The sequence below is a fragment of the Clinocottus analis genome, unplaced genomic scaffold (assembly GCF_023055335.1).
Source record: "Clinocottus analis isolate CAN_PGR_092001 unplaced genomic scaffold, fCliAna1.0.p SCAF_9, whole genome shotgun sequence".
Lineage (NCBI taxonomy): Eukaryota > Metazoa > Chordata > Actinopteri > Perciformes > Cottidae > Clinocottus > Clinocottus analis.
The window spans coordinates 12,011,209-12,033,850 of NW_027176251.1; the positions used below are offsets into that span (position 1 = coordinate 12,011,209).

At 43.3% G+C, this 22,642-nt stretch overlaps 3 protein-coding genes across 6 annotated transcripts; 1 reads left to right on the forward strand and 2 right to left on the reverse strand.

The window, feature by feature from the left end:
* Positions 1-1,645: 1,645 nt before the first annotated feature.
* notchl (notch receptor, like) lies at positions 1,646-8,721 on the reverse strand. Its single transcript, XM_068569780.1, has 11 exons — positions 8,589-8,721; positions 7,625-7,769; positions 6,894-7,223; positions 6,374-6,594; positions 5,765-6,089; positions 4,935-5,110; positions 4,448-4,509; positions 4,133-4,256; positions 3,103-3,200; positions 2,633-2,964; positions 1,646-2,366 (listed from the first exon to the last, which is right to left on the reverse strand). The coding sequence occupies exons 1-11, from the start codon at positions 8,638-8,640 to the stop codon at positions 1,856-1,858; spliced, it is 2,376 nt and encodes a 791-aa protein (XP_068425881.1). The 5' UTR covers positions 8,641-8,721; the 3' UTR covers positions 1,646-1,855.
* A 1,024-nt stretch (positions 8,722-9,745) lies between these two features.
* On the reverse strand, positions 9,746-12,241 carry LOC137781377 (uncharacterized). 2 transcript variants are annotated; one of them, XM_068570105.1, is made up of 4 exons: positions 12,057-12,241; positions 11,545-11,652; positions 10,825-11,427; positions 9,746-10,661 (listed from the first exon to the last, which is right to left on the reverse strand). In XM_068570105.1, the coding sequence occupies exons 1-4, from the start codon at positions 12,100-12,102 to the stop codon at positions 9,751-9,753; spliced, it is 1,668 nt and encodes a 555-aa protein (XP_068426206.1). In that variant the 5' UTR covers positions 12,103-12,241; the 3' UTR covers positions 9,746-9,750. The 2 variants fall into 2 exon arrangements, with proteins under 2 accessions (XP_068426206.1, XP_068426205.1); XM_068570104.1 differs by having other exon boundaries at positions 10,801-11,427.
* A 1,198-nt stretch (positions 12,242-13,439) lies between these two features.
* Positions 13,440-21,775, forward strand: tap1 (transporter 1, ATP-binding cassette, sub-family B (MDR/TAP)). Of its 3 annotated transcripts, none has more exons than XM_068569561.1 (13): positions 13,440-13,587; positions 14,159-14,491; positions 15,034-15,310; positions 15,433-15,547; positions 16,275-16,405; positions 16,808-17,013; positions 17,569-17,766; positions 18,269-18,397; positions 18,536-18,715; positions 18,825-18,998; positions 19,823-19,985; positions 20,482-20,618; positions 20,711-21,775. In XM_068569561.1, the coding sequence occupies exons 2-13, from the start codon at positions 14,171-14,173 to the stop codon at positions 20,939-20,941; spliced, it is 2,262 nt and encodes a 753-aa protein (XP_068425662.1). In that variant the 5' UTR covers positions 13,440-13,587; positions 14,159-14,170; the 3' UTR covers positions 20,942-21,775. The 3 variants fall into 3 exon arrangements, with proteins under 3 accessions (XP_068425662.1, XP_068425664.1, XP_068425663.1); XM_068569563.1 differs by lacking the exon at positions 13,440-13,587 and adding an exon at positions 13,597-13,671; XM_068569562.1 differs by lacking the exon at positions 13,440-13,587 and adding an exon at positions 14,048-14,080.
* The last annotated feature ends 867 nt before the right edge of the window (positions 21,776-22,642 follow it).

Consider the following 22,642-nt stretch of genomic DNA (forward strand, 5'->3'; position numbering starts at 1 on the left):
TTGTTTCTCTTCATCTGAAGACCCAGCCTGGATTCCAGTCAGGCTATCTATTTAAAATGTCATATACAGGTTCAACATGCACTTTGACGGCTCTGCGTGTCACCATCGTAAGTATTAGAAGCTGCTGTTAAGCATCTAAGGAGCAACTTGGGGTTCAGTGTCATTGAAAACAATGATGGCGTTATACGAGGAGATTCATTTCCTTTTTTTTGTTTGTTGCTACTGTGGGTTTTTGTGCAAGGTTTGATACAAAGGTGCTAATTGTGCTAAATCCCGACAGCTTCTTGATCTACATGCGCGTGCAGGTGATCCAGGCACGAGCCAGCTTTGCATAATTTAACACCATTCGTGTCATTTACAACTCTATAGAAGTGTGGAAGTCGTGTTTGCTTTGTTCCTTCCTGAGAAATTCATGTAAAAAAAAACGTTCCAACAAAAAAATATGTCAATTCTAGTAGCGATACATAACATTTCCAAACATACAAAACATGTCAGGCTTACTTTAGTAGGATATACAGGATGTACAAACCAGAAAATAGGCCCTCTATATTTGAAACTTTAGTGTGATTGGAAAAAACTTATGCAACTTTATTTTCATAATTCTAATATATGTTATATGTATAATGTATTATAGCCTTCAATATGACCGTTGAGGTGCATTTTGAGACATTGGTGAAAAAAAGCTCAGCCCTGTTCCCAAATGTTGCCCAAATCTCCAAATGTATCCAAGTGTAACCAAGGAAACAAAATGTCCCCAATTGGAATGTGACATATTCTAAAATTGTTTTGAAGCACCTTTAGGTGTCATCTCTACAATAACTGATCATATCTATGAAACAACTCGAAAACAATGGAGGAGCACACCGATAAGACACCTAACATCCCTCTGAAGTCGCCGACTGCTCCTCTGGTCGCGGAACAGGCGACGCAGAGCAGGACGTTTCCTCAGGAAAGCGGCTGCTGGCATGAGCCCGTGGTTCACAGATCTCTGGTTGAGTACCGCGAGTCAACAACCCAAAGTAGTTCTAACATTTGGAGACTCCCAGAGCGCAGACTATTATCTGACCTTCCTCCCTTCCTGATTAAGGTGAAGCTTCCCGAGGGGACTGACAGTGTTAGTCAGGTCATTAGTCATTCTAATAAAAAACAAGATTACTAAATTTCATCTGTCATGCTTTTGAGGTATTTCTAGTAGTATTCATCATTTGTATTTTGAAAACGACACACTTCTGATCAAGCTGATGTTTGATCATTGAACATCACAATATCAGTCAAACTGATCAAATTTGCATTAAACATCACTTGATTGCGTGAATCAGCAGGATTCTGACACCTCTCTGCAACACAGACACGTTTAATAAAAATAAAGAATTCTCTTTGAATGTTTCTGGAATGATTAAAATACAACCCGTTAGACGTCAAGACAATGTGAATATATTACAATACAGGCAACAAGATTCACGAGATGATACAGCGTGACTGATCTTCACACGGTTGACTCCATGCATCTCAAACATGATGCTTCATGAACTATTTGACTGGAGTGTAACAATGTACAAGGACATTAAACCCTCCTTAGTAAAACATCATCATAATAATAATAATAATAATAATAATAATAATAATAATAATAATTTAGGCAAGGCTGAGTGAAAACTGGGGAGATGCTGTTGGGATTAAATTTCACAGAAATGTAACTAATAATCTAACCGTCATGTCTGTCAGGCCACACCCAGCAGATGCTTCTTGAATAATAATTCAGATCTCACTATATCTTTGGAGGAAGTCGTTATCTTCGCATGTTCTTCTTTTGGGCTGAATTGAAAGGCAGCTGCCGTCTTGTTGCTGGTTTTCTCTACAAGGCTGTTTGTGTTGAGTCAGATGTGTTGTTTGACCTCTCACCTCTGGATTTCTGCTCTGAATTTGTTGAACTCGCCGCTGCTTGCTCTGCTCGAGTGGGATTGTCACCGCTCAGGAAATGCTGCCGATCTGATTGGGCGGCAGCATCTGTGGGAGGTGAAACAACCACTCTTTCTATGAGCTCGTTGGCTGTTCTGTCTGTCACAATAACATAATTGGGCTCTGGCTGGTGGGTGATGGAGCGGCGCTGCAATGCATGCTGGGTGCAGGAGAAGGAACGCTGCCGAGGGGCAGGCTGGGGCGACAGGAAGTGAGGTGTTGCAGCTCTGGGGACTTCCTGATGCCTATCGCGATCCTCGTCTTCCGAGGTCACCTCCTGTAAGGTGCTGATTGGCCGAGGGGAGCGGCCCATGACTCTTGGTGGGACCAGCGCTGTTGCTGATTGGTTGAGCTGCGGTCGCCAGTTCTGGGGAGAGGGGTACTGCACTCGGCTCATCGACCAATCACTGGCAAGACAAGAAAGTCATCATACCATTAAACTGCCACACATTGACCAAGAAAAACATGTACCTTCAGCTTAAGAGTGTCTTCGAATGCACCACCATAGAAGTTTTTGTCACAACAGTAACTGCATTCGCATAGGGCTCCAAACGTTTTATATTTTTTTCCCCAAATAGCTACATAAACACTACATTTGCACTAATGAACTACATTTCTCATTCACTTATCTGGCGGCAACTATTCAGAAGGTTGTCATCATGCTGAAACCTACTTTTGTGGAGGTGGGGTCATATCTCGATGCCCTACGATCCCAGAGAAGGAGGCACTTCTTCCAGGCATGCCTTGCGAGCCCACCCACGGCGAGTACATCAGAGCGCGCTCCTCCCACAGCATGTCGTTGGCCGTGTCGACGGGAACCGGCCCTCTCTGAATTTGGTGAGCCAACAGGAGTTCCAGGACCTGGTGGTGAATGCCCTCCCTGGCCACGTCGATCGGCCGGCGTCCTCTCCGGTCGTGCAGCTCAAGGTTGGCGCCGTGGAGGAGGAGAAGTCTGGTCGTGTCATAGCAACCATGGAGGGCGGAGAGGAAGAGCGCCGTCTCACCCTGGAAGAGAAATAATCATAAAAAACGACATTCATCTGTGACGTCTGGTGGGTGTAAATAACGAAAGCAACGCACAGCTCTAAACGTGGTTCTGAGTCCTCCTCAATGACGCGTGATAAAGAAACAGTCAGAACTTACCTTGTTGTCTTGCAGGTCCACAGCCGACCCGTAGCGGATGAGAGTCCTTGTTAGGGTGAGATGGTTTACTGAGCATGCCCAGTGCAGGGCGGATCTCCCTGAGAGAGACAGTGTGAGTGGAGGGGAGGCCAGGGGGAAGAAGGGAGGAAGGAGTAAGTCAGCCAATGAACAACCATTACACAACAGAGTCGAGCCCAAGATGGTGAGAGAGAGGGAGGATGAAGGGATGGAGGAATAGTTTCAGCTAAAGTGAGAACGGGAAAAAAAACAAGAGGCGTAAACAGAGGAAGACAGAGAGACAGCGAAAGCGAGGAGAAAGATGAGCAACGTGTGCATCGACCCGAGTTTGAGCCCGACAGCACGTTAACTTTGATCAGAGTCAGAGGAGGGCAGCAGGGGAGCTGGAGGAGGAAGAGGAAGAAGCCATGGAGACATGAGCACAGGACGGGAAAGGAGGGACACAAAAAGAGGACGCGAGAGAGACGGGGTAAGTTACACCAGTTACTCAGCCCCGTCAGTGTACAGGTGTCAGAAAATAATGGCGTGCTCAAGAGCTCTATCTTGTCTTTCTCCAAGGTGAGCTTCACCCAGTCATCACATGTGGACACGAACGTTCAGCACAGGTACGTTTCTTAGACAAGCGAGCGGCAGGTTGGTCCAGACTGAATTATCTATCTAAAATAAGATTTTCAAAATGTGTATTCATGGTTGAAGCGTATGACTTTGGTGACACCTTGCGCCACCAGCAGGTTGACAATTTTTTTATTGTTCTTATTTTGTTCTGAAATGCCTTTGAATTAAATTTGGTGCAGATAATCCTGTTTCCTTCAGGATGAACTGTTTTAACTGTTATAAAAGTTAAGAACCCCCAAACATTTTCTTGCCTTTTGAGTTAAAAGACGTTTAAAAAACTTACTTCAATAAGGCCAAATCAGGCGCCAAGCTTCACTTGCAAACACTATTTGGCTGAGTTTTTTTGGTTTGAGTCAGACGTTCACCAAACTATTAGTAACTGACACAGATGCGTTACCAGTATGATCCGTGTTGTTGACCGGTACTCCCGCTCGCAGCAGCTCCAAGACCACTCGGTCCAGCCCGCTGCGAACCGCTCGGATCAGAACCACAGAGCCGTCCGGGCCACACCACTCGGCTGACTGCCAACACACCAGCGCCGCGATGAATAAATAGAACAAACATACACGAAATACACATTTCAAACCTAAATAACAGTACAAGTCCAGAAGCAGAATAAGCAAATACAGCCCCAACAGTTAAAGTCCTAAATAACACAACATGGACACATTAAATTGAGCAAAACATTTAAAACCAAAACAAAAGGACAGACCTGCTGGGGAGGACTGAGCAGTGGAGGAGGAATGGCGTTTCTCTCCCATCCTCTAGGTGGAGCTGAGGGAGAACACAACACATTTGAGATGGATCGCACCTGACGAGTGTCAGGATTAACGTCACAGTGAGTCCTGATTGACAGTTAATATAGGCTGTATTTCAGCATTGTACTATATGCTGTACTGTATTATGTGTGGATTAAAAAAAAGTCTCAGTAGACAAATAACAATACAATCAAGAGGTGTTATTCACACAGCACATTTCAGACTAGTGAAACCACTACAAGCAATAATGCAACAAGCAAAGTATCTCACTGTTTTGTTGTCCTCTTGGTGTTGAGTTTATGTATTGTCTTGTTCTTTAGTTTGTTCAAGTATTGTGACGTATTATGGATGTCTTTGTGGTTTGGATCTTCAACACTGATTACTCTGTTGTAAGAATGAGTGAGTAAGTGAGTAAATGAATAAATGGATGTTGAAGCTTACGTTGAGCCGGCCTGCGCGGCTGTGAGCTTCCGGCCCGGTAGTGTTTCTGCTCCGGGCTCCTGTGGTCACAGATGGAGGGTTCCTCCTGTCGTTTGGAGCATCTCGCATTGATGTCCTCCATTGAACTCTGGGTAAAGTCGGTGTCACTTCCTATATCCTGGTCCCTTTTGTGGGGCCTGGAGACCAAAAAATACCGTTTTGATGAACACATGGAGTCAACTTGTAGTTTCCATGTGGTCTTTTTTTTCCTATTTCGATTTATCCGACACCCAAGCACAATAATACTGCACGTCCTTCCTAAAACATGCATGCGTTGTCTTTGAGGAAATGAGCAGGATCCTGAAATGTTCAGCGTCATGACGTGCAACAAAAGGTTCCGACTAACCGTTTCATAATTATTTTAGATGAATCAATTAAACATTAAATCTTCAGTGTAACATGTTACTCAATAGGGAAAAAAATCCTGGTCCCAGGCACAAACCTGTAGCTAATTAATTCAAACAGAGATATGCGTCAAAAATATAAATTTGAGAGGTGAGAAATAGCAAATGTTTGGCATGGACGTATTAATAAACTGTTGCAGGTTGAAATCATTGGAAGCATTGTGAATATATATATATATATATATATATATATATATATATATATATATATAGTATGTGAGGAAGAAAAGAGAAACATAAATACAGCATAAAGATGATATCTAATTGATTAGCAGGAAAAAAGTGCCATTTGGCCTTTTTGAAAAAAAACAACAAGTCTCACTTGTTTTACATTTGTCTACATGACATCATCACTCAGCAGACAACACATCCTCTCCCCTGTCTCACCGCATGTGAATGGCATCCTCCCCCAGCGGTTCCCTCCTTCTCTTCTTCTCCGCCTCCTTTGCTTTCTTCTTTTTCCTCAAGCTGATCTTCTCCTTCTCTCTGCTGGATCTGACCCTCTGCTCTTGGTTGGCTGCGTGTGGCGCCAAGGCCTTGGATTGGGAGTCATTGTCCGTGACTGTGGACCGGTGTCTCACCCGGTTGCCGCCCTCCCTCCGCGCCCGCTGCTGCCTCACCCTCCTCACCACCAGGAACGCCACCAGGGCGAGCACCAGCAGCAGGCCAACCGCCACGGCGATCACGGCCCACAGCCATGCAGGGGTCGGCTCTTTGAGAGGAAGAACAGAAAAATGGATTTTGCTTCCAGGAAGAAAGACATTTTTAGAAGGAAAAAGTGATATTTAAGTTATCAAAGCAAAACCTGAATATCGATATGTAGTCCTATTTACTAAATGCCCCAATTATATTTGAGAGAAAGTCCCTCATACTGATCATAAACTTTCCAAAAAATAAAACAAATAAATTCAGATTTAGCGCTGCCTCTGACATAAGTGTATGTGTGTGTGTGTATGTGTGTGTGTGCGCGTGTGGAAACAGGACCTGTGAGCCTACCTTTGACTTCCTCTTTCACCGTTTCCTCCACTCTGCTTCCTATTTCCTCTCGGACACCCCTAATACGGACGACGGCCTTCAGCTCCGGGAGGGTGGGGAACAAGCCGGGCTTCAGCAACATGACGGCACGCAGGAAACTGGCTGCCTCAGTGGCGTAGGGGAAACAGGTAGAGGGCAGACGGGAGCATGGCCTGTTGTCCACTTGGAGGAAAAAGAGGGAGCTAGGAAAGAGTGAGAGAGGGAAACGATAGGAAAGAACAGTTACATCATTTCATGACACGTTCTGTCTGGGCACGTCGTCTGAATACAATCTCGGAGCGTTTGAAACCACATCATACGTAAAAACATGACAATTATAAAAATTAATGACGCCTTTGTTAATTGTCTCCTTTCTTTGTCTACTTGTAGCCTTATTTTAGTTTTGTCTGTTTTATCTGCTGCCTGATTATTTGTATTGTTTTATGCAACAGCGGTTTCTAATTGCTCACTGTTTTTTCTCAGTTCATTACCCTGCACCTACCCGTTCGAGTCGGCCGCAGATGCCTGAGCCAGCAGGTGGGCGAGCTGCTGAGGGTCGAAGTCAAACAAGTTCCTGTTAGTGGCGAGCGGCGCGGACCCCCTCAGGATGAGCGGCGACTGGAGGAGGACGCTGAGCGCCCAGAGCAGGGAGCTGTTGGAGAAGGCCCCGCGGTGTGGAAGGCTGGCGTGAAGTACCAGCGTGCCTTTTGCCCACAGGGGGCTCTGATGTGTGAAGCAGTCGCTGCCGTCCCATCCACAGGGGGCGCTGTCGCATCCCTGCTCGCAGTGGGAGTTGGCGTAGTGATCGCGGCAGTACTGGATGTGGCCCGGACTGAGAACCATGATGCAGAGGAATGAAGAGATGTAAAGAGACAGAATAAGACATTTGGATGAATCCCTTTCACGGTCAACTTACTACCTTTTTTTTCTCGCTCAGAGCTTTCAACCAACACCGTGAGATGTGATATTTGGCTTTAAATGTACTTTTTCGAAAGTCAATAATTAAGTTTTATTCTCAGAGTCCGACAACTATTTTTGTGCATATAATGTGGCCTGCATCTTAATACCCCCCCCCCCCAAAAAAATTCAGTATTTAATTCTCCTTTGCACATGTACACCGGTTAATGACAATAATAAGTGATAATAAAAAGAAGCATTAAGCTGAGTCTGTCTGGCATAAAAACATTTTTTTATGGGTCTATGATGACGGAAATGAAAGCAAAAGTGGTTTACTTGCAGTGGCCCCTGTCCTTTAGGCAGTCGAGGCCGTCTCTGAGACACTCGGGCTCCATACACTCTCTGTCACATGACCCGTTTCCAAACTTGTCCTTACACTTCCTGTTGACTGGACACTGACCCCACGGATCACCAGACGCAGCTGTGGGGACAAGCGCATGTAAAGCAAAAAAGGGTCACAAGGTTCTCTTTAACGGCAAAAACATCCCTTTCGTATTCACATGTATTTGCAGAGTTGGCAAATACATTGTGTGTATTGTTTTATTCGGTCTTGCAGATTCATTTCACCACGCAAGCGTTTGTTTTATCGCAGGATCGACTCGCCCACACATTCAAAACACTCATTGTCTTAGAGCATTAGCAGCTATTCATAACAATGCAGGTCGAGCCATGAAAGGTGGGTCCTGATACGAGCCGTTAACGGGAAACAGGAAATGGACCCGACATAAACAGGAAGTGTCCAGTAGAAGTGAATAGCAACAGGATATGGAGTGGGCCGGGACTTGATAAAGGTCGAAGGTCGCTACCGTGGCAATGAGGAATGTGATGGAGCGGGACAATGGGCTTGGCAGGTGTGTGTGAGACCGTGAACTCAAAGCAGAAAAAAAGAAAAATGTTTGAACAATAGAGCTGAAATTAGACATTTTTGGTGTTAAACACTTTAGTTTGGCTTGATTAGCAAAGATCTTTTCTGGAGCAGGAGGAAAAAATTGGAATATAATAATAATAATAATAATAATAATAATAATAATAATAATAAAATCCTTTTTTCCTTTGTCTTTACCAGAATATTACAAACAGTTAACTCCATATCTACAATGATATATAATGTTAACCACATGGGCTTAAGCTACAAATAACTCCTTAAAAACAGTCTTACAGCCACAGGATGCAGTTTCAGGTGACGTGTTTTGTACGAAAGAAAAGATAAATCTGTGGGTAACCGCGCTGGCAGACTCACCTTGACACGTCCAGCTCAGTCCCAGCAGCACAAGCGTCCTCAGAGCCGACATCTTCAGGTTGTTTCCCGGCTGCAGGCCTTTCCTCTTCCCCGCTCAGCGGGATCAGCAGTCCGGTCCAGCTGTAAACCTGCCTCTGATCTCCGGGAGCTGCAGCTGCGACACACAAGTGTTGCACACAAACCTAGAGCTGTGTGGCGCGTCTGTCGTCCTGCTGCTCACCGGGAAAAAGTGCCCAATCCCATCACCGATCACCACGAGCACCAACACCTTCCAACTCCGACACCACCCAGCCCACTTTGTTCACTCGCTCTTCTCTTTTTTTTCAGAGGCCCTGCGGATATCTGGACAACTTCCTGCCACTGTGTGGAGAAGAATAGGAGGGTGATGACTGTATGCGTACGTGTGTGTGTGTGTGTGGAGCCCGCACTTTGTCTCAAGTTGAAAACACACAGTATTAGGCATGCGAGCTGTTAGAGGAGACGTTATTTCAATGTGTAAAAGGCAACAGGGTGTGGGGGGGACGGCATGGTTTGAAACTGACCTTTACAAAGACTATGTTTTGTCCAACTGAGCCAAAACAATAATACACTTGTCTGCGAGTTCTCTGCCTCTAAAATGACTCTGTGAACCGCTTCTGCTCCACAAAAAAAACAGAAGGATAAAGAGCACTTTGGGCAGAAATGGCTCTTTGTCAAGCACAGAGTAAAATGACCAAGAACCAATAACTCAGTTTGCAGTGTTTGAAGTCCTTTAAGGCATTTGACTTTGACCCTTCACGAGACACTGACGAGACATTAAAATCCCAAACAATAGATCAACGTTTTTTTTTGACACACATTGAAACGAATAACTGACAAATAACTGACAGTTCAAGGAAGAACAAAGCTTTCTCCATGATAAAAAAAACTAAATAAGTGTACTGTTTAAATAATTCAACTTAGTAAAACTGCTGCCCAGCTGCATAAAGACTGAACTGCTTCTGATAGTGTGAGCCTGAAAGAAGACACCGCAGTCTGGACTCAACAGGATTGAAGGAAATGCGAGATCATGAAGTCCTTTTGGAATTCATCTCTTGACAACGTACACTATGTTCAAGCAATGAAGTAAACGAGGAGCAATGGACTCCTCCAGAGAACCTTCTTTCTCTTTAATTACTGTCTACTAGTTACCCGCTTTCTCAGCTTGAAGCCCCAGAGCTCCTCTTTCCAAGCAGTATTCCTCCCAAAGCTCATTAAACAAATTCCCAGTGGCACCGAAAGAACACCCTTGATCCCTCTTTGGGTCACAGAGTCCCAAGTCCATCTTTTTAAACACGGCACAGAAAACCTGCCGGGAGAGCGGCGTCGTCTTCCTCTCCACGCAGTGGTTGTCGTAGTGCCTGTACACCTCGGACATGTTCGAGAAGACCGGCTCCAGATACAGCTTGGACACGGACGTGCCGCAACAGTAAGAGGGAACTTTGGGTAAACTTTGGAGGAACTCGTTCAGGACTACGTGCTCGGAGGCTTTGCGGGACTTCCTCTGCGTCTGCATCTTGGCGGAGTCCTCGAACTCGTCCTGCTGAGATGCGTTTTGTGCCCAGTTGAGCACTGACCACTCGCCGATCCCCAAAGTGGAGAGGAACATTTTTTTGCAAACCTGTTTTCTGTGACCGCCGGCCATCAAATGATAGCGCATCGAGACCGACCTTCTGGACTGAGTCCACGGCGCTCGGGTTCTCTCCACAGGGTCGCAGTCGACTAACCCGGACACGTGGGTCTTTCTCTGAGCCCAGTTCATGCACTGCCAGAAGCCAGTGAACAGCTCGATCCTCGTCTCTTCACTGAAGTCGCCACAGAAGCGGTTGGATGCCCTTTTGCAAGCACTGGACGTGCATCTCGACCCCATTGTCCTCTGACCTTTAGTTATGGTCGTGCCGTCTTTCTTACATTTGCTGATGTACGGTTTGCCCTCCATCCGAAGTTGCTTCTGACGATTTTGCTTCCACGTTAGCGGCTTGGCGACTCTGGATTTCTTCCTGGCTGACCCCTCTGGCTCTGGAGGCCGGTCTCTGTCAGTGGCATTCACTTGCTCTGCAAAAACAAGGGAAATTAGTTTGTTTTTCCCAACGAGCAGCTACACTCCAAAAGGCAATCATTGGAAACAACTAATTATTACGTGTTGCGGCAGCTGCAGCCTCACAGTGTTCTTCAGTAAGTAGCTGACACTCACCCAGGTTCACGTCTGCAGGCTTACCGGCTGTGGAGGAAGCAGGGTTTTGTTGTGCACAGTGAGGGACAACCGGCCTCTGCTCTAGTCGGGGTTCCTTCGGCTCGTTTGTTGTTGTCGCTCCTTTTTGCGTCCAGCTGAGCACAGACCACTCTCCGACCCCCAGAGTGGACAAGAACGTGTTTTTACACACCTGTTTCCTCTCGCCGTCCACCATCAAGTGATAACGAAGGGAAACGGACCTCCTCGACTGCAATACAACCGCCCGAGATCTTTCCACGGGGTCGCGGTCCACCTGTTCGGCGACATACAGTTTTCTCTGGGCCCAGTTCATGCGCTGCCAGAAATCGTCAAACACTTTCTTGCGGGCCTCCTCAGCGATCTCGTTACACAGGCGGTTCGATGCTTTCCTGCATGCGTTGGAGCTGCACTTTGGTCCGATCGCTCTTGGATGTTTTGTCACAGCCTCGCCGTCTTTCTTGCGTTTGCTGATGTACGCTTTACCCTCCATTCTCAGTTGTTTCTGCTTGTTCTGCTTCCACTTTGATGGATCTCCCACTCTGGCTTTGGCTTTTTTCCTTCCATTCCCGGACTTGTCCATATTAGTGTTTCCGTTTTTATGAAGGAGCACTGAAAAATATAAAAATAAAAACGTTCTTAATTATTAAAATACCTATGGTTAGTTTGAAATTATATATTTGGTTTATCAAACACAAAATGATGGTTAGAAACTGCAGAAATACACACCTGGCGCCGTGTGGTGCAGCCCGAATGTCTCAGTGCCTATGGGTCTGTGAACAGGGGGGTCATTGGTGGGTTTGGGATGGAGACAAATATCCTCCATTGCTGCAATGGCTAAAAAACACAAGAAGCAGGTTGTTAGTCTTTATATCAAGCAAAAAAAAAAAAAAAACAGAATGGCATGCCTTCTATTTTTATTTTGTAAACGGACATTCAGTGATTAGCACATCCAGTCGACCCCTAAAAAAACCCTCATTGCTCATGCATAAAGGTAGACAACAAAGCCATGTGTCTCAACAGATGTTTCAGTAGCCCATGTAGAAGAAGGCGCTGCAGGCCTGACGTTCACAGAAATGAGTGAGTCCAAACGTACTGTCACGGTGGTCATAGTGATATAGTCTTATCGTTATTACTATTTAACTTATTGTGCACCATACGCCGAGTCTAACTCTTCTTCATGCTTAAAGTGCGACCAGAGAGCCCTTTAAAAATGACCCATCGGCGTCGGCTTTGCTCACAAAGTGTTATGCATCTGAAGACGTCTCGGAGAGCCGTCGGTTCCATCCAGGGCGGATCTCCGGAGGTTCACCCCGGCGTGGCTCCGACAGAGAGACACAAACATCTGTCAGCTCGGTTCGCTCCAGTTTGCCCACGTTTTATTTTGCTAAACATCTTCACTGACGGAACTGCGGAGTCTTCTTCCACTGGCAGCTGCCATGTCTGAGCATGCGCACTGGCTTTCAAGGCAGAAATAGGAAGTTCGTGTTCTGAATGGAGCAAATACATAAACAAATACCGTCACACAACAAAAACAACAATTGTGGTGATAATAAAAATATGAATCATATTTTGTTTGTCCTGCTGCAATTATTCAGATGTGTATACTTTCATGTGTATCTTTTTTTGTTCTAATCTTTTCTTTTTTATATAGATAATTTAACCTTGTTGGACATCATACATTCGTTCAAATTATACCATTTACCTGAAAGGGACCATGTTCAAGTATGAGTAACGTTTGACGGTTTCACACAGGCTGCTTAAAACAGTAAGAACACATATAGCTTTGCTCATCCCGTCCCACAAACATGAAAGCAAAGGAAGGAAGGAAGCTATCTGCGAGTGCAAAGTTTCAGCTCGGGGTTTCTTTCCCAGCTGTCTTAACTGGGCAAAGCTGGCAACTGTGTAAAGAAATCTGAATTACTCCCAATTCATTGTGGAATTCAGTCACTACTCATTTTATTATTTATACCAGTAATTTTCCTACTGTTATATATTAAATGTAACAAATGAGCAGATTAAATGCAACAAACGATTGCCCCAGGGCAACCTCTACCCTAACAGTTTAATGCCGCAATACATTAAATATTTTTTTAAATTCCAGTTGTAGGTCTAACAGTAAAAAACTATCGTAGGCACTATAGTTACCATATGCTTTACTGATATTTCTAGAGTACTGGTTGTACCGGCCTGGTGAGAGATTGTTTGGCACAAAAACCCTGAACAATGTTTATGTAACATATATAGACAAACAGAAAAACGTCCAGTACAAAACAGGCAATAAAATTGGAAATAGTTCCTAAACCCATTAATAGAATAAAGGTGTAACTGGATGTGTGGCATACACACATAACGCTCGTCGCATGGTGTCGCTGTTGGACTGTTTATAAATGGCACATGTTTATCATATCGCCACCATGTGACTGAATTACGTCCAACAAACATTTTTTTTTAAACTAATGTTAAAAAAAAGGGTTTAAAAAAGCAGTGATCAGCAACACGTCGACGTCGACGCCGCCATTGTGTTGGACGTAAAAAGGGGCTTTCCAATGAGAGAGAGAGAGAGAGAGAGAGAGAGAGAGAGAGAGAGAGAGAGAGAGAGAGAGAGAGAGAGAGAATGACGAGTTACTTTCGCTTTCAGTTTGACATTTTGCAAATCGGTCGTCGTATGAACGCGCAGCCGGTTGAGGACGTTTGTTCGGTAAACACGTCGTCGTCGCTTTACGTTGTCTGACTCAACCGACCTGCTACAGCTCGGCCTGTCGAGGAAGCGTAAGTTGAATTTAAGCAACTGTAATGCCACAAGCTAAGCTCGTGCTCAGTGGAAGTTGGTCTCGCGCACATTTAGACTGAAAGGTAATAACGCTGAGTGGTAATAATGTGTTTAGTTATATATATATGTATCTATTTTTAGTGTTGTGTTATTTCGCTGGTGTTTCTGTGGGTGTTTTTGTATTTGGCTCGCTGTCAAACCCGTTTCAAAGAAATCAGCTGCGGAGATGAAAACGAAAGTATGTAAACACTTCTGCAGCAAGTTAAAATAAAATAATTTAAGTAACAAGATAATTGGCTTATTTTATGTAGTTACACTACGCTTGTGCTTAACATGTTTCGGTCAACAGTTGATCAACCATCTTTAAATCAATGAAACCTGTCTTTGACCCTTTGACCCTGATACCATCTGTAGCAAATTCAAGTAAAATTCTGTCTCCATGTTTCTGCCAACAGTTGATGTCCATCTTCACTGTTTTGCAGGCTTCCTTCTGTGAGTCCTATCGCTGAACCCTAACTGTGTGCTGAGACTTGATCCCCACTGACCCTCTCTGTCCCGTTTATTCTGCAGAACCTGTGCGTGATGCAGAAGATGAGCTCCTTAACCCCCCTGCTCTTTGTGTGCCTGGACGTGTGCGTGGTGCACGCCGTCCGATTGGCCCAGCTCTCGCCCGTTCTCCTCCGCCATCCGTTCCTCACCCTGTGGGCGGGAGGGCTGACCAGGGCTGGCCTGCTCGCCCTCCTGGCCCTCACCTCCCCGACAAGACTGCCATGGATGAGCAGCTTCCAGGTGCTGCAGAGCCTGGGGGTCCTTTGCTTCCACGTCCCAGTGTACGCCACTCTGCTCTGGGCACTGGGGATGCCCGCCACGGAGGAACTGTGGGGGTGGCACTCCTGGGAACGGGTAGGTAGCTGAGTTCTTTATGCTGATGTGTTTGAAACTGATTTACAGTATGGATCCAAGTGATTTAATAGCAGGGACTTTTCTTAACACCGTTGCATAGTTCAGATCAGCTTCTTTCCTCTTTAATTCGTGCTCCACCTGCAACATATACGTTTTTCTTATGTAACAAATCTGCATTTTGTGGCACAACCCTGTTGCACAATGACAATAAATAACCCTTGTGACATTGGTATATTAGAATAAGTATCTGGGGACATTTCAGAAGGAAATATTGTCCTTCTGCTGTCAAATCTGTACTAGTGAGAACAATTTGACAATACAACACAGTCATTCTCCTGCGTGAGAAATACTTTCACTTTTGATACTTGAAGTATATATTTTGTTGTCGTTTGTTTTTGTAACTATGCTGAACAAGAAACCAAAACCAGACCAATCTGACGAGAATGAGAAAACCACTATTTTAGACATGGAATCATTTGAAGCAATGAAATATTTATCTATTTTTCTAGTTTGTGGTATTAAAGCTGTGATTCGTCTTGCAGGTGGTACAGGGTTACATTGTGACGATAGTGGCGGGGCTCTACTGGAACCGATATGTGTCATCTCTTTTGCTCTCCTTGGGTCGATACATCTCATCTCTGTTGACGGGGGCGTCCTCTGAGGAGCCCAAAGGGGAGACCAAAGGGGAGACCAAAGGGGAGACCAAAGAGGAGCCCCAAAACAACACCAGTGCGTCTCTGAAGAGGCTGATGGGATACATGCAGCCCTATCTCGGGCGCTTTGTTTCTGTGCTGTTTCTCGTGATTGTGTCTTCTTATGGTAAGTGAGACAACAACTTATTTAATCCTTTTATAAGTTGTGTTCTTATACACATTTCATATTTCAGATTCACAATTTTGTCTCCTCAAATACATTGTGATAGTGTGAACTTCTGACCTCAGGTGAGATGGCCATTCCTTGGTACACTGGTCGTGTGGCTGACTGGATCACAAATGAAAAAGCGCCTGATGCATTCGCAGAGGCCATCAGGAACATGACGCTGATGACTATTGCCAGGTAACGTTGCCTTTGTAACAGAGCGAGGTGAGGCGAGTTTATTTTTATTCAGCAACAAGGAATAAATAAAATCAATTAACATAAAACATTAAAAGTGTCATGAAGAAGTGCGAAAGAAACACATTTTACATACTTTTTTTTCATACAAATTAAAACAGTCAATACAAACTCAAAAATTGAATACGACAGCATAACGTATAAACAGGTATCGTGCTCTCCAGTTGTTTTAGGAGGGAAATCTGTAAAGAAATCTGTAAAGACACTGTTACAGTAGTCGAGTCTACTGGGGATAAATGCACGGACACATATGCCTCAGCAGTCTCAGACTCAACTCTGAGCCCTTAAGTGCTGGATGTTTTAATTGCGGTTTTGCGAGGTAGTTACCATTAACAAAAGTGTGACACCTACTGTAGAAAACCTACTGAAACCTCCTGAAAAGTCAGCACAAAACAAGCGATAATGGAAACACTTTCACCACTTAATCTTGCCGTTTACTGAAAGTAAAACATATCTTAACGCTCTTCAAACCCACTACACTGCGTTAACAAAAACAGTTTACATAAGTTTTCCTTTCAGTTTAGCACCCCGTCGTAAAACATCCATAAACTATCACTTTTACTTCATTTGAATGCAAGACTTTACTTGTAACAGAGTATTTCTCCACTTTGGTTTTACTACTTTCACTCGTGTGAAAGGTCTAAGCTCTTTCTCCCCCCTCTGGTTTCAGCGCTGTGCTTGAGTTACTATGCGACCTCATGTACAACGTCACCATGAGCCGTATCCACACCTCGGTGCAGGGAGCCGTCTTTCAGGCCGTGCTGAAACAGGAGATCGCTTTCTTCGATGCCACTAAGACAGGTAACTAATGCGAAAACAGGTTCATGTGACTCAACGGGTATCTTTAAGGAAAGAGTACTGATACTACAGTCGGTCATCATAAAATTATAAATCATAAACCTACTTTTATGCTTTCACTTATGGCGCACACTTCTTTTCTTTTTTTCATCAAGGTGAGGCTCAGTTTCTTACAACGCAGTATTAGGGTCATTGTAGGTAAAACTAATTATAAATTGGGTGGTAATATCCTGAGAAAAAACTTTCACTGGCTCCATAACTATTTTTTTACATCTACATTTGCCCCATTTTGCTGTCCTAGTTTCCTTATTGCTATGAACTTCTGAACAGATATACTCAAGATCATTTTTGTGGGCTGGTAAAAACAACATATACGTCAACTGTACTGCACTACTCTCTTCTCAGGTGAACTGGTGTCCCGTGTTACCACGGATACCAACGAAATGAGCGAGGCGCTGAGTGAGAAGTTGAGTCTTGTGATGTGGTACACGGGACGTTTTGGCTTCCTCTTGTTCTTCATGGTCAGCCAGTCTTGGAAAATGACCCTGCTCACTTGCATGGGACTGCCCATCATCTGGGTCATACCTGAGCTCACCGGAGGCTTCCACAAGGTAAAGAGGACTTCCCCAAATGACGCATCACCATTAAAGCTGCTCTAATCTTTATTGTTATGCCTCTGCAACATCCACGGCTTACGGTCGCTGGTTCTCTGTTTGTCCGTCTGTCTGGTCCATTGTCGTGAACACTATCTCAGGAACACCTGGGGCGGCACAACGTCCACCAGGATTGAAGAATGAAATGATTAGGTTGGGGGTCAAAGGTCACTTTGACTTCACATCGGTCCCATTTCTTGTGAACGCGGCATCTCAAGAACACCTTTGGCAGAAACATCCACATTATGCTCGTTTGCCTGAATTTAAATTTCTTTGTAACGTGAAGATTACATGAATTCTAGTGTGAGTTATATTCTTAATTCGTGATGTGCACGTTTAAGGAACCCCATCTCCCCAGGCGCTGAGCTCTGTAAAAAAACAAACAGCTGCACCTTCTACAATGTAACAATGTCATGTCAAAATATTTCCAGAGCAGCTAAGGCCCATGTCCATCCGTCATGTTTGTAAAATAGTGAAATAGTTTTTTAAAATTAATTTGCATCCGTGTTCCAGACCATTGCTGTAAATGTTCAGGAGGCTTTGGCTAAGGCCAACCAGGTGGCCACGGAGACTTTCTCCTGCATGAAGACAGTGAGGAGCTTTGCCAACGAGGAGGGCGAGACGGAGAGGTACAGTCGGCGGCTGGAAGACATTTACGCCCTGAACAAAAAGGAAGCGGCAGCTTATGCAGCCTCCACCTGGGCGAACAGCGTGAGTTGAATGCAGATCAGGATTATTAAGTGTGCAATGATTTCTTACAAATTGTAAGTTTGTGAGTGTGAGTGAAGGGGAACCTGGAGAATTAAGAAAAACATGCACGGAGTGTTTGCAATGTCACTGAGAGGGTGCCGACAGATTTGTTTATCTCAATTGTTTACAGAAAAGAAAATGTAATAAAACACAGACAGAAAAGAAAACAAGGCCATACTTTTTTTAATTTTTTTTTAAAGTTGGACAAACATACCCCTGCTTATGCCAAAGGTTCTTCTGAATTAAGTACATTAGGATCATTTAAATTTTCAAATGAAACCATAAGATCTTGAGAATAAAACAGAGAAATTCATTTATAACCTCAATTAGTTCAGACATATGCACCATGCCACGACGAGTGATTTGGAAATGCCGCTTTAAATGCATCTTAATGAAGAGCTGGGAATTAATGTTTAATATTATTTAATGCACTTGATTTGATTTATAAACCATTACCTTCCAGATGACCACCATGGCCCTGAAGGTGTGTATTCTGTACTATGGAGGAACTCTGGTGACCAGAGGGCACGTCAGCAGTGGAGACTTGGTGTCATTCGTCCTGTATGAGCTGCAGTTTGCCTCTGCTGTAGAGGTGAGTCATATGTCGAGGTGAAGGGAATAAACTTGAATGTATTATTAATTATGCTTGTCCACTTTTTCCCCCGCAGGCAGGATTGCAAGTGACTGACGTTTTGTTCAAAACCGGATAAGTAATTTACGTCTCTTCCAGGCTGTCATGCATTATTACCCGGCGGTGAAGAAAGCAATTGGGGCCTCTGAGAAGATCTTTGAATATTTGGAACGCAAACCGAAAATACCTCCAAATGGCTCTTTGGCCCCCAAAAATTTTGAAGGACACATTCAATTCAAAAACGTTACATTTTCCTATCCTGGCAAACTTGTGCTCAAGGTATGTATGTGTTTCTCCTGTGCATTTGGTGTATTTACAATTAGAAATATATGTTTTCATCACAGACAACTCTTTACTGATTCACCCTATTATTCCTGTCTCCTACCAGGACGTGTCTCTGGAGATGAAGCCGGGCAAAGTCACTGCCCTCGTGGGGCCTAACAGATCAGGGAAGTCCACCTGTGTCAAGCTGCTGGAGAGATTTTACCAGCCCGAAGCCGGGGAGATCCTACTGGACGGGAAACCACTGCAAAGCTACCAAGACCAGTACCTGCATGATAAGGTGGGTGTTTCTTTCTATTTAGTGTTTAAATATTTTAAGTGTTTAGCTGACTAATTCGACTTGAAGTCAGCGCTTCTAGCGCAATGTTTCTATGAGTGGGTTCACGTGTGTTTTGTGTCCGTGCACAAAGGCAACACTATGTATTTTGGTGAGAAACACTGAATGTAAACATAACTTTCATGTTTTAAAACATATATATTTGATAAGAAAACACTGCATTAAGTGATTTTTGGCCACTAGATAGCAGAAGGGTTTACAAACAAAGACACATAAAAGGTCCTAATAAGCTGCTAAGCTAAGATGTTGTCCAAAAGAAAACTTACATTCTCAGTTGAAAGCTAAAATAAAATACATTCATATTGCTAATAGATCAAGTTGTTACCATGAAAAACTGCACATTGTAAGTATAAATTCCTGAATTGATATGAACAAAACCCAAAACATTAAAGACTGCAAGGACCTTTTTAGACTTTAAAGATATTTCCTTTGGGATGCTGAGGTTGAACAAGCTTCAGCACGGCACTTCTTATTTGGACTGAGTGAGTGAGTTACTGAAAGGGTTTCAGTTATTGTACCAAACAAATTGACTAAAATTCAAGATGTGGATAAGTGAATTCTGCAGCTGAAACCATAAAAACAAAATTAAAGTAGCTGTATGATGATGATATAAGGTGGGTGAATCATCCTTTGCTCCTGTTTAATCTTAGTTACACAGGGTGTTGTATTGACACTGACTCTCTCGCCTCATCGGAAACCATTCTCAAGAGTCAGCTCTGACAGTCACGCGGCCGCTGATGTGTCTTCTTCACTCCGTTTCTTTATAGATTGCTGTCGTGAGCCAAGATTGTGTGCTGTTTGCTCGCTCTGTGCGGGAGAACATCAAGTACGGTTACGAGGAGGCCTCTGATGAGGAGATGCACACGGCTGCCAAGCGGGCAAGTGCTCACGAGTTCATCATCACGGAGCTGTCGAGTGGCTACGACACAGGTTTGTTATTGCTACATCCTGGAATTATTATTTCTTTCATTATCTCAACCTGGAGGGTGCAAATAAAACACCTTAGACAGTATTGAAGAGTCTTCAAATTAACTTACAAGAGACTTCAATAGCAACACTGCCACCTAGAGCAGCACGAAGCTCACTGTCTAAAGGTTTAGCTCAAAGACGTAAATGTATTTAACATTATTAATTTGCTAATCCAGCCATCTGTTTTATTTTATTGTTACAGGCTGCTGGCAAGTATTGAACAAATGTGATTCAAAAGCAAACCTCCTGGTTTTCCAACATACTTTGTGAATCATGCATCAAATTGCATTTCATGCATTTATAAATAGACTAAACAATCTGAAATTGAACTTAGTGAACCCTTCAAAACCCTACAGAAAGTGCAGGTGGATTTGAATAAGTAGTTTTGAAACAAACAGCTCATCGTTCCCCAGAAATGTCCATAAAGTCAATAAGAGTGTGTCTTTCTGTTGGGCAGATGTTGGGGAGAGAGGAGGCCAGGTCTCTGGAGGCCAGAAGCAGCGCATTGCCATCGCGAGAGCTTTAATCCGACGTCCTAAAATCCTGATACTCGACAACGCCACCAGTGACTTGGACTCCGATAAGGAACATCAGGTCAGTTATTCTGCTTGCACTTTTTTACATTTTGCTAATTACTTATTCCTGTCGTCCACATGTGACATCGAGTCATAATTGTACTCAAACAGGTTCACCAAGCTTTGTTAAACCAAACCAACAACTGCTCCGTGCTGCTGATATCCAACAACATGAATGTTGTAGAGAAGGCCGACCATATAGTTTACCTCAAGAAAGGGATGCTGATGGAGGAGGGCAGTCACGAGGAGCTGTTGCAGAAAGGCGGCCATTATGCCACAATGGTGAATAAGCAGAAAATGGGCTTTTACCATCAAGAAGAGGAGAGAAACGATATACACTGATACCAGAGTTCCCTTAAAGGCCAGAGAAGCAGTTGGGTTGTTAGTCAAAGTGGTGAACCTTTTCCCACAATGGTCCACAACCAGAGATCTAGTATATAAAGGTTAATCTCTTTATAGAAATGTTATGAGAAAATCTCTGACAGTTGAAACATTTGAATCATTCCATGGTAATTATCATGAAATCGCCCAACCAGCTCCCATATGCCGATTTATGTGAAGAGAGTGTCTGAGAATGACCCACTCCAATGATTTATACATTTTGCAAACATAGATGTAGAAGAGATCAGTCAGATAGATCAGTGGTTCTCAACCTTTTTCCAGTGAGGTACATTGGAAAGTGTTTTTGGTGGGAAAACAAATGTAATACACAGCGCTGTGCCATCAGTGTCTGATTTAATATAGAATCCATTCAATTCGGTTTACGAATTTACACTTATATTTTATTGAATATTTATTAGGTAACTATTTTTAAATGATTTTTTAATGGATGCCCATTTTAAATATATTTAAAACAAATCTCTTACCCCTGGGGGTGCACATATTCCCATTTGAGAACCACTGCGATAGATTATAGATATTTTATTTTCGAATGTTTAAGATGAGTGTTTCTAAATGATCAAAGTGTATATATTTGTTTCACACTTGTCTTTGTATTATTATTACTGTACTTTTTCCTGTATTGATACTTCTTTACAACCTTTTAGCAGCATAACAGTAATGCTAGCAGTAAATTCAAATTATGGAAAAACGATTCTTTTCATGTTTCATGTACTGAAAGTTGTTGCAGGTGACTGTTGGTTTGTTTCCACCTTTATTAAATTTGTCTTCCTTTTATTTAAAGGTGTTTGTTCTTCTTCATTATTATTATTTGTACTATCCCAGTCTTGGCAGAAGATATTTTGACCGCAGTGCCTCGCTAAGTTTTGCCACAGTGAGCTGGTTAATCAAGCAGCAAATCGTTGTGAAAAAAGATAAAGCTGTCTGTATGTGGCCTACATGTTCACCTTAGAGTTTGTAACGTAGGCTATCGTAAAAAAAAAGACTAATTCTTGTAAACTCAGCTGCAGGTGGAAGTCCCTCCTCTCTACCTCTGTACTGCACGCCGTGAAGCGCTGGAACTCTGTTTTGATGTCATCAATTTGTTTTTGTATTAACATTTTAAATTTGTGTCTGGCAATATATTGCTACATTTATGTATAGACTTTCTGAGGTAAACATTACTGTTATATTTAAAATATTCTTCAGTTCTCATCCTGTTTTGCATCTATTCTTTTAAATGGATATATTTTTTTTTTATCTCAAGCGCTTCCCTGGTAATGAAAAAGAGAGGTTTAGGTTAAAATGGTTTATGTTTGCAAGTGTAGACTGAACTATCATGACCCTTTATAATAGCATGTTTTTTTAATTAAAAGGTGAAACTTATCCTGACAAAACTACACTTACACTATGCATAGGGTACTTCATAGGTCATTCTAACTACACTGTATGATTGCATTTTCAAATGTTGCATGCACCAAGATTAAGACAAATGTATTTGTCCAAGACTTCACAGCAGTTAGAGCAGCTGTCTGTCCTGAAATTACTGAAAGCGACATGGGTGTATCAGTAGGAGTAAATCAGTCCAACACGTTCTGGGTTTACCTGATAACTTTAGTTCAAACTACATTCTAGCGGACCGGCCGTTTCTCAATATGCGTTCTT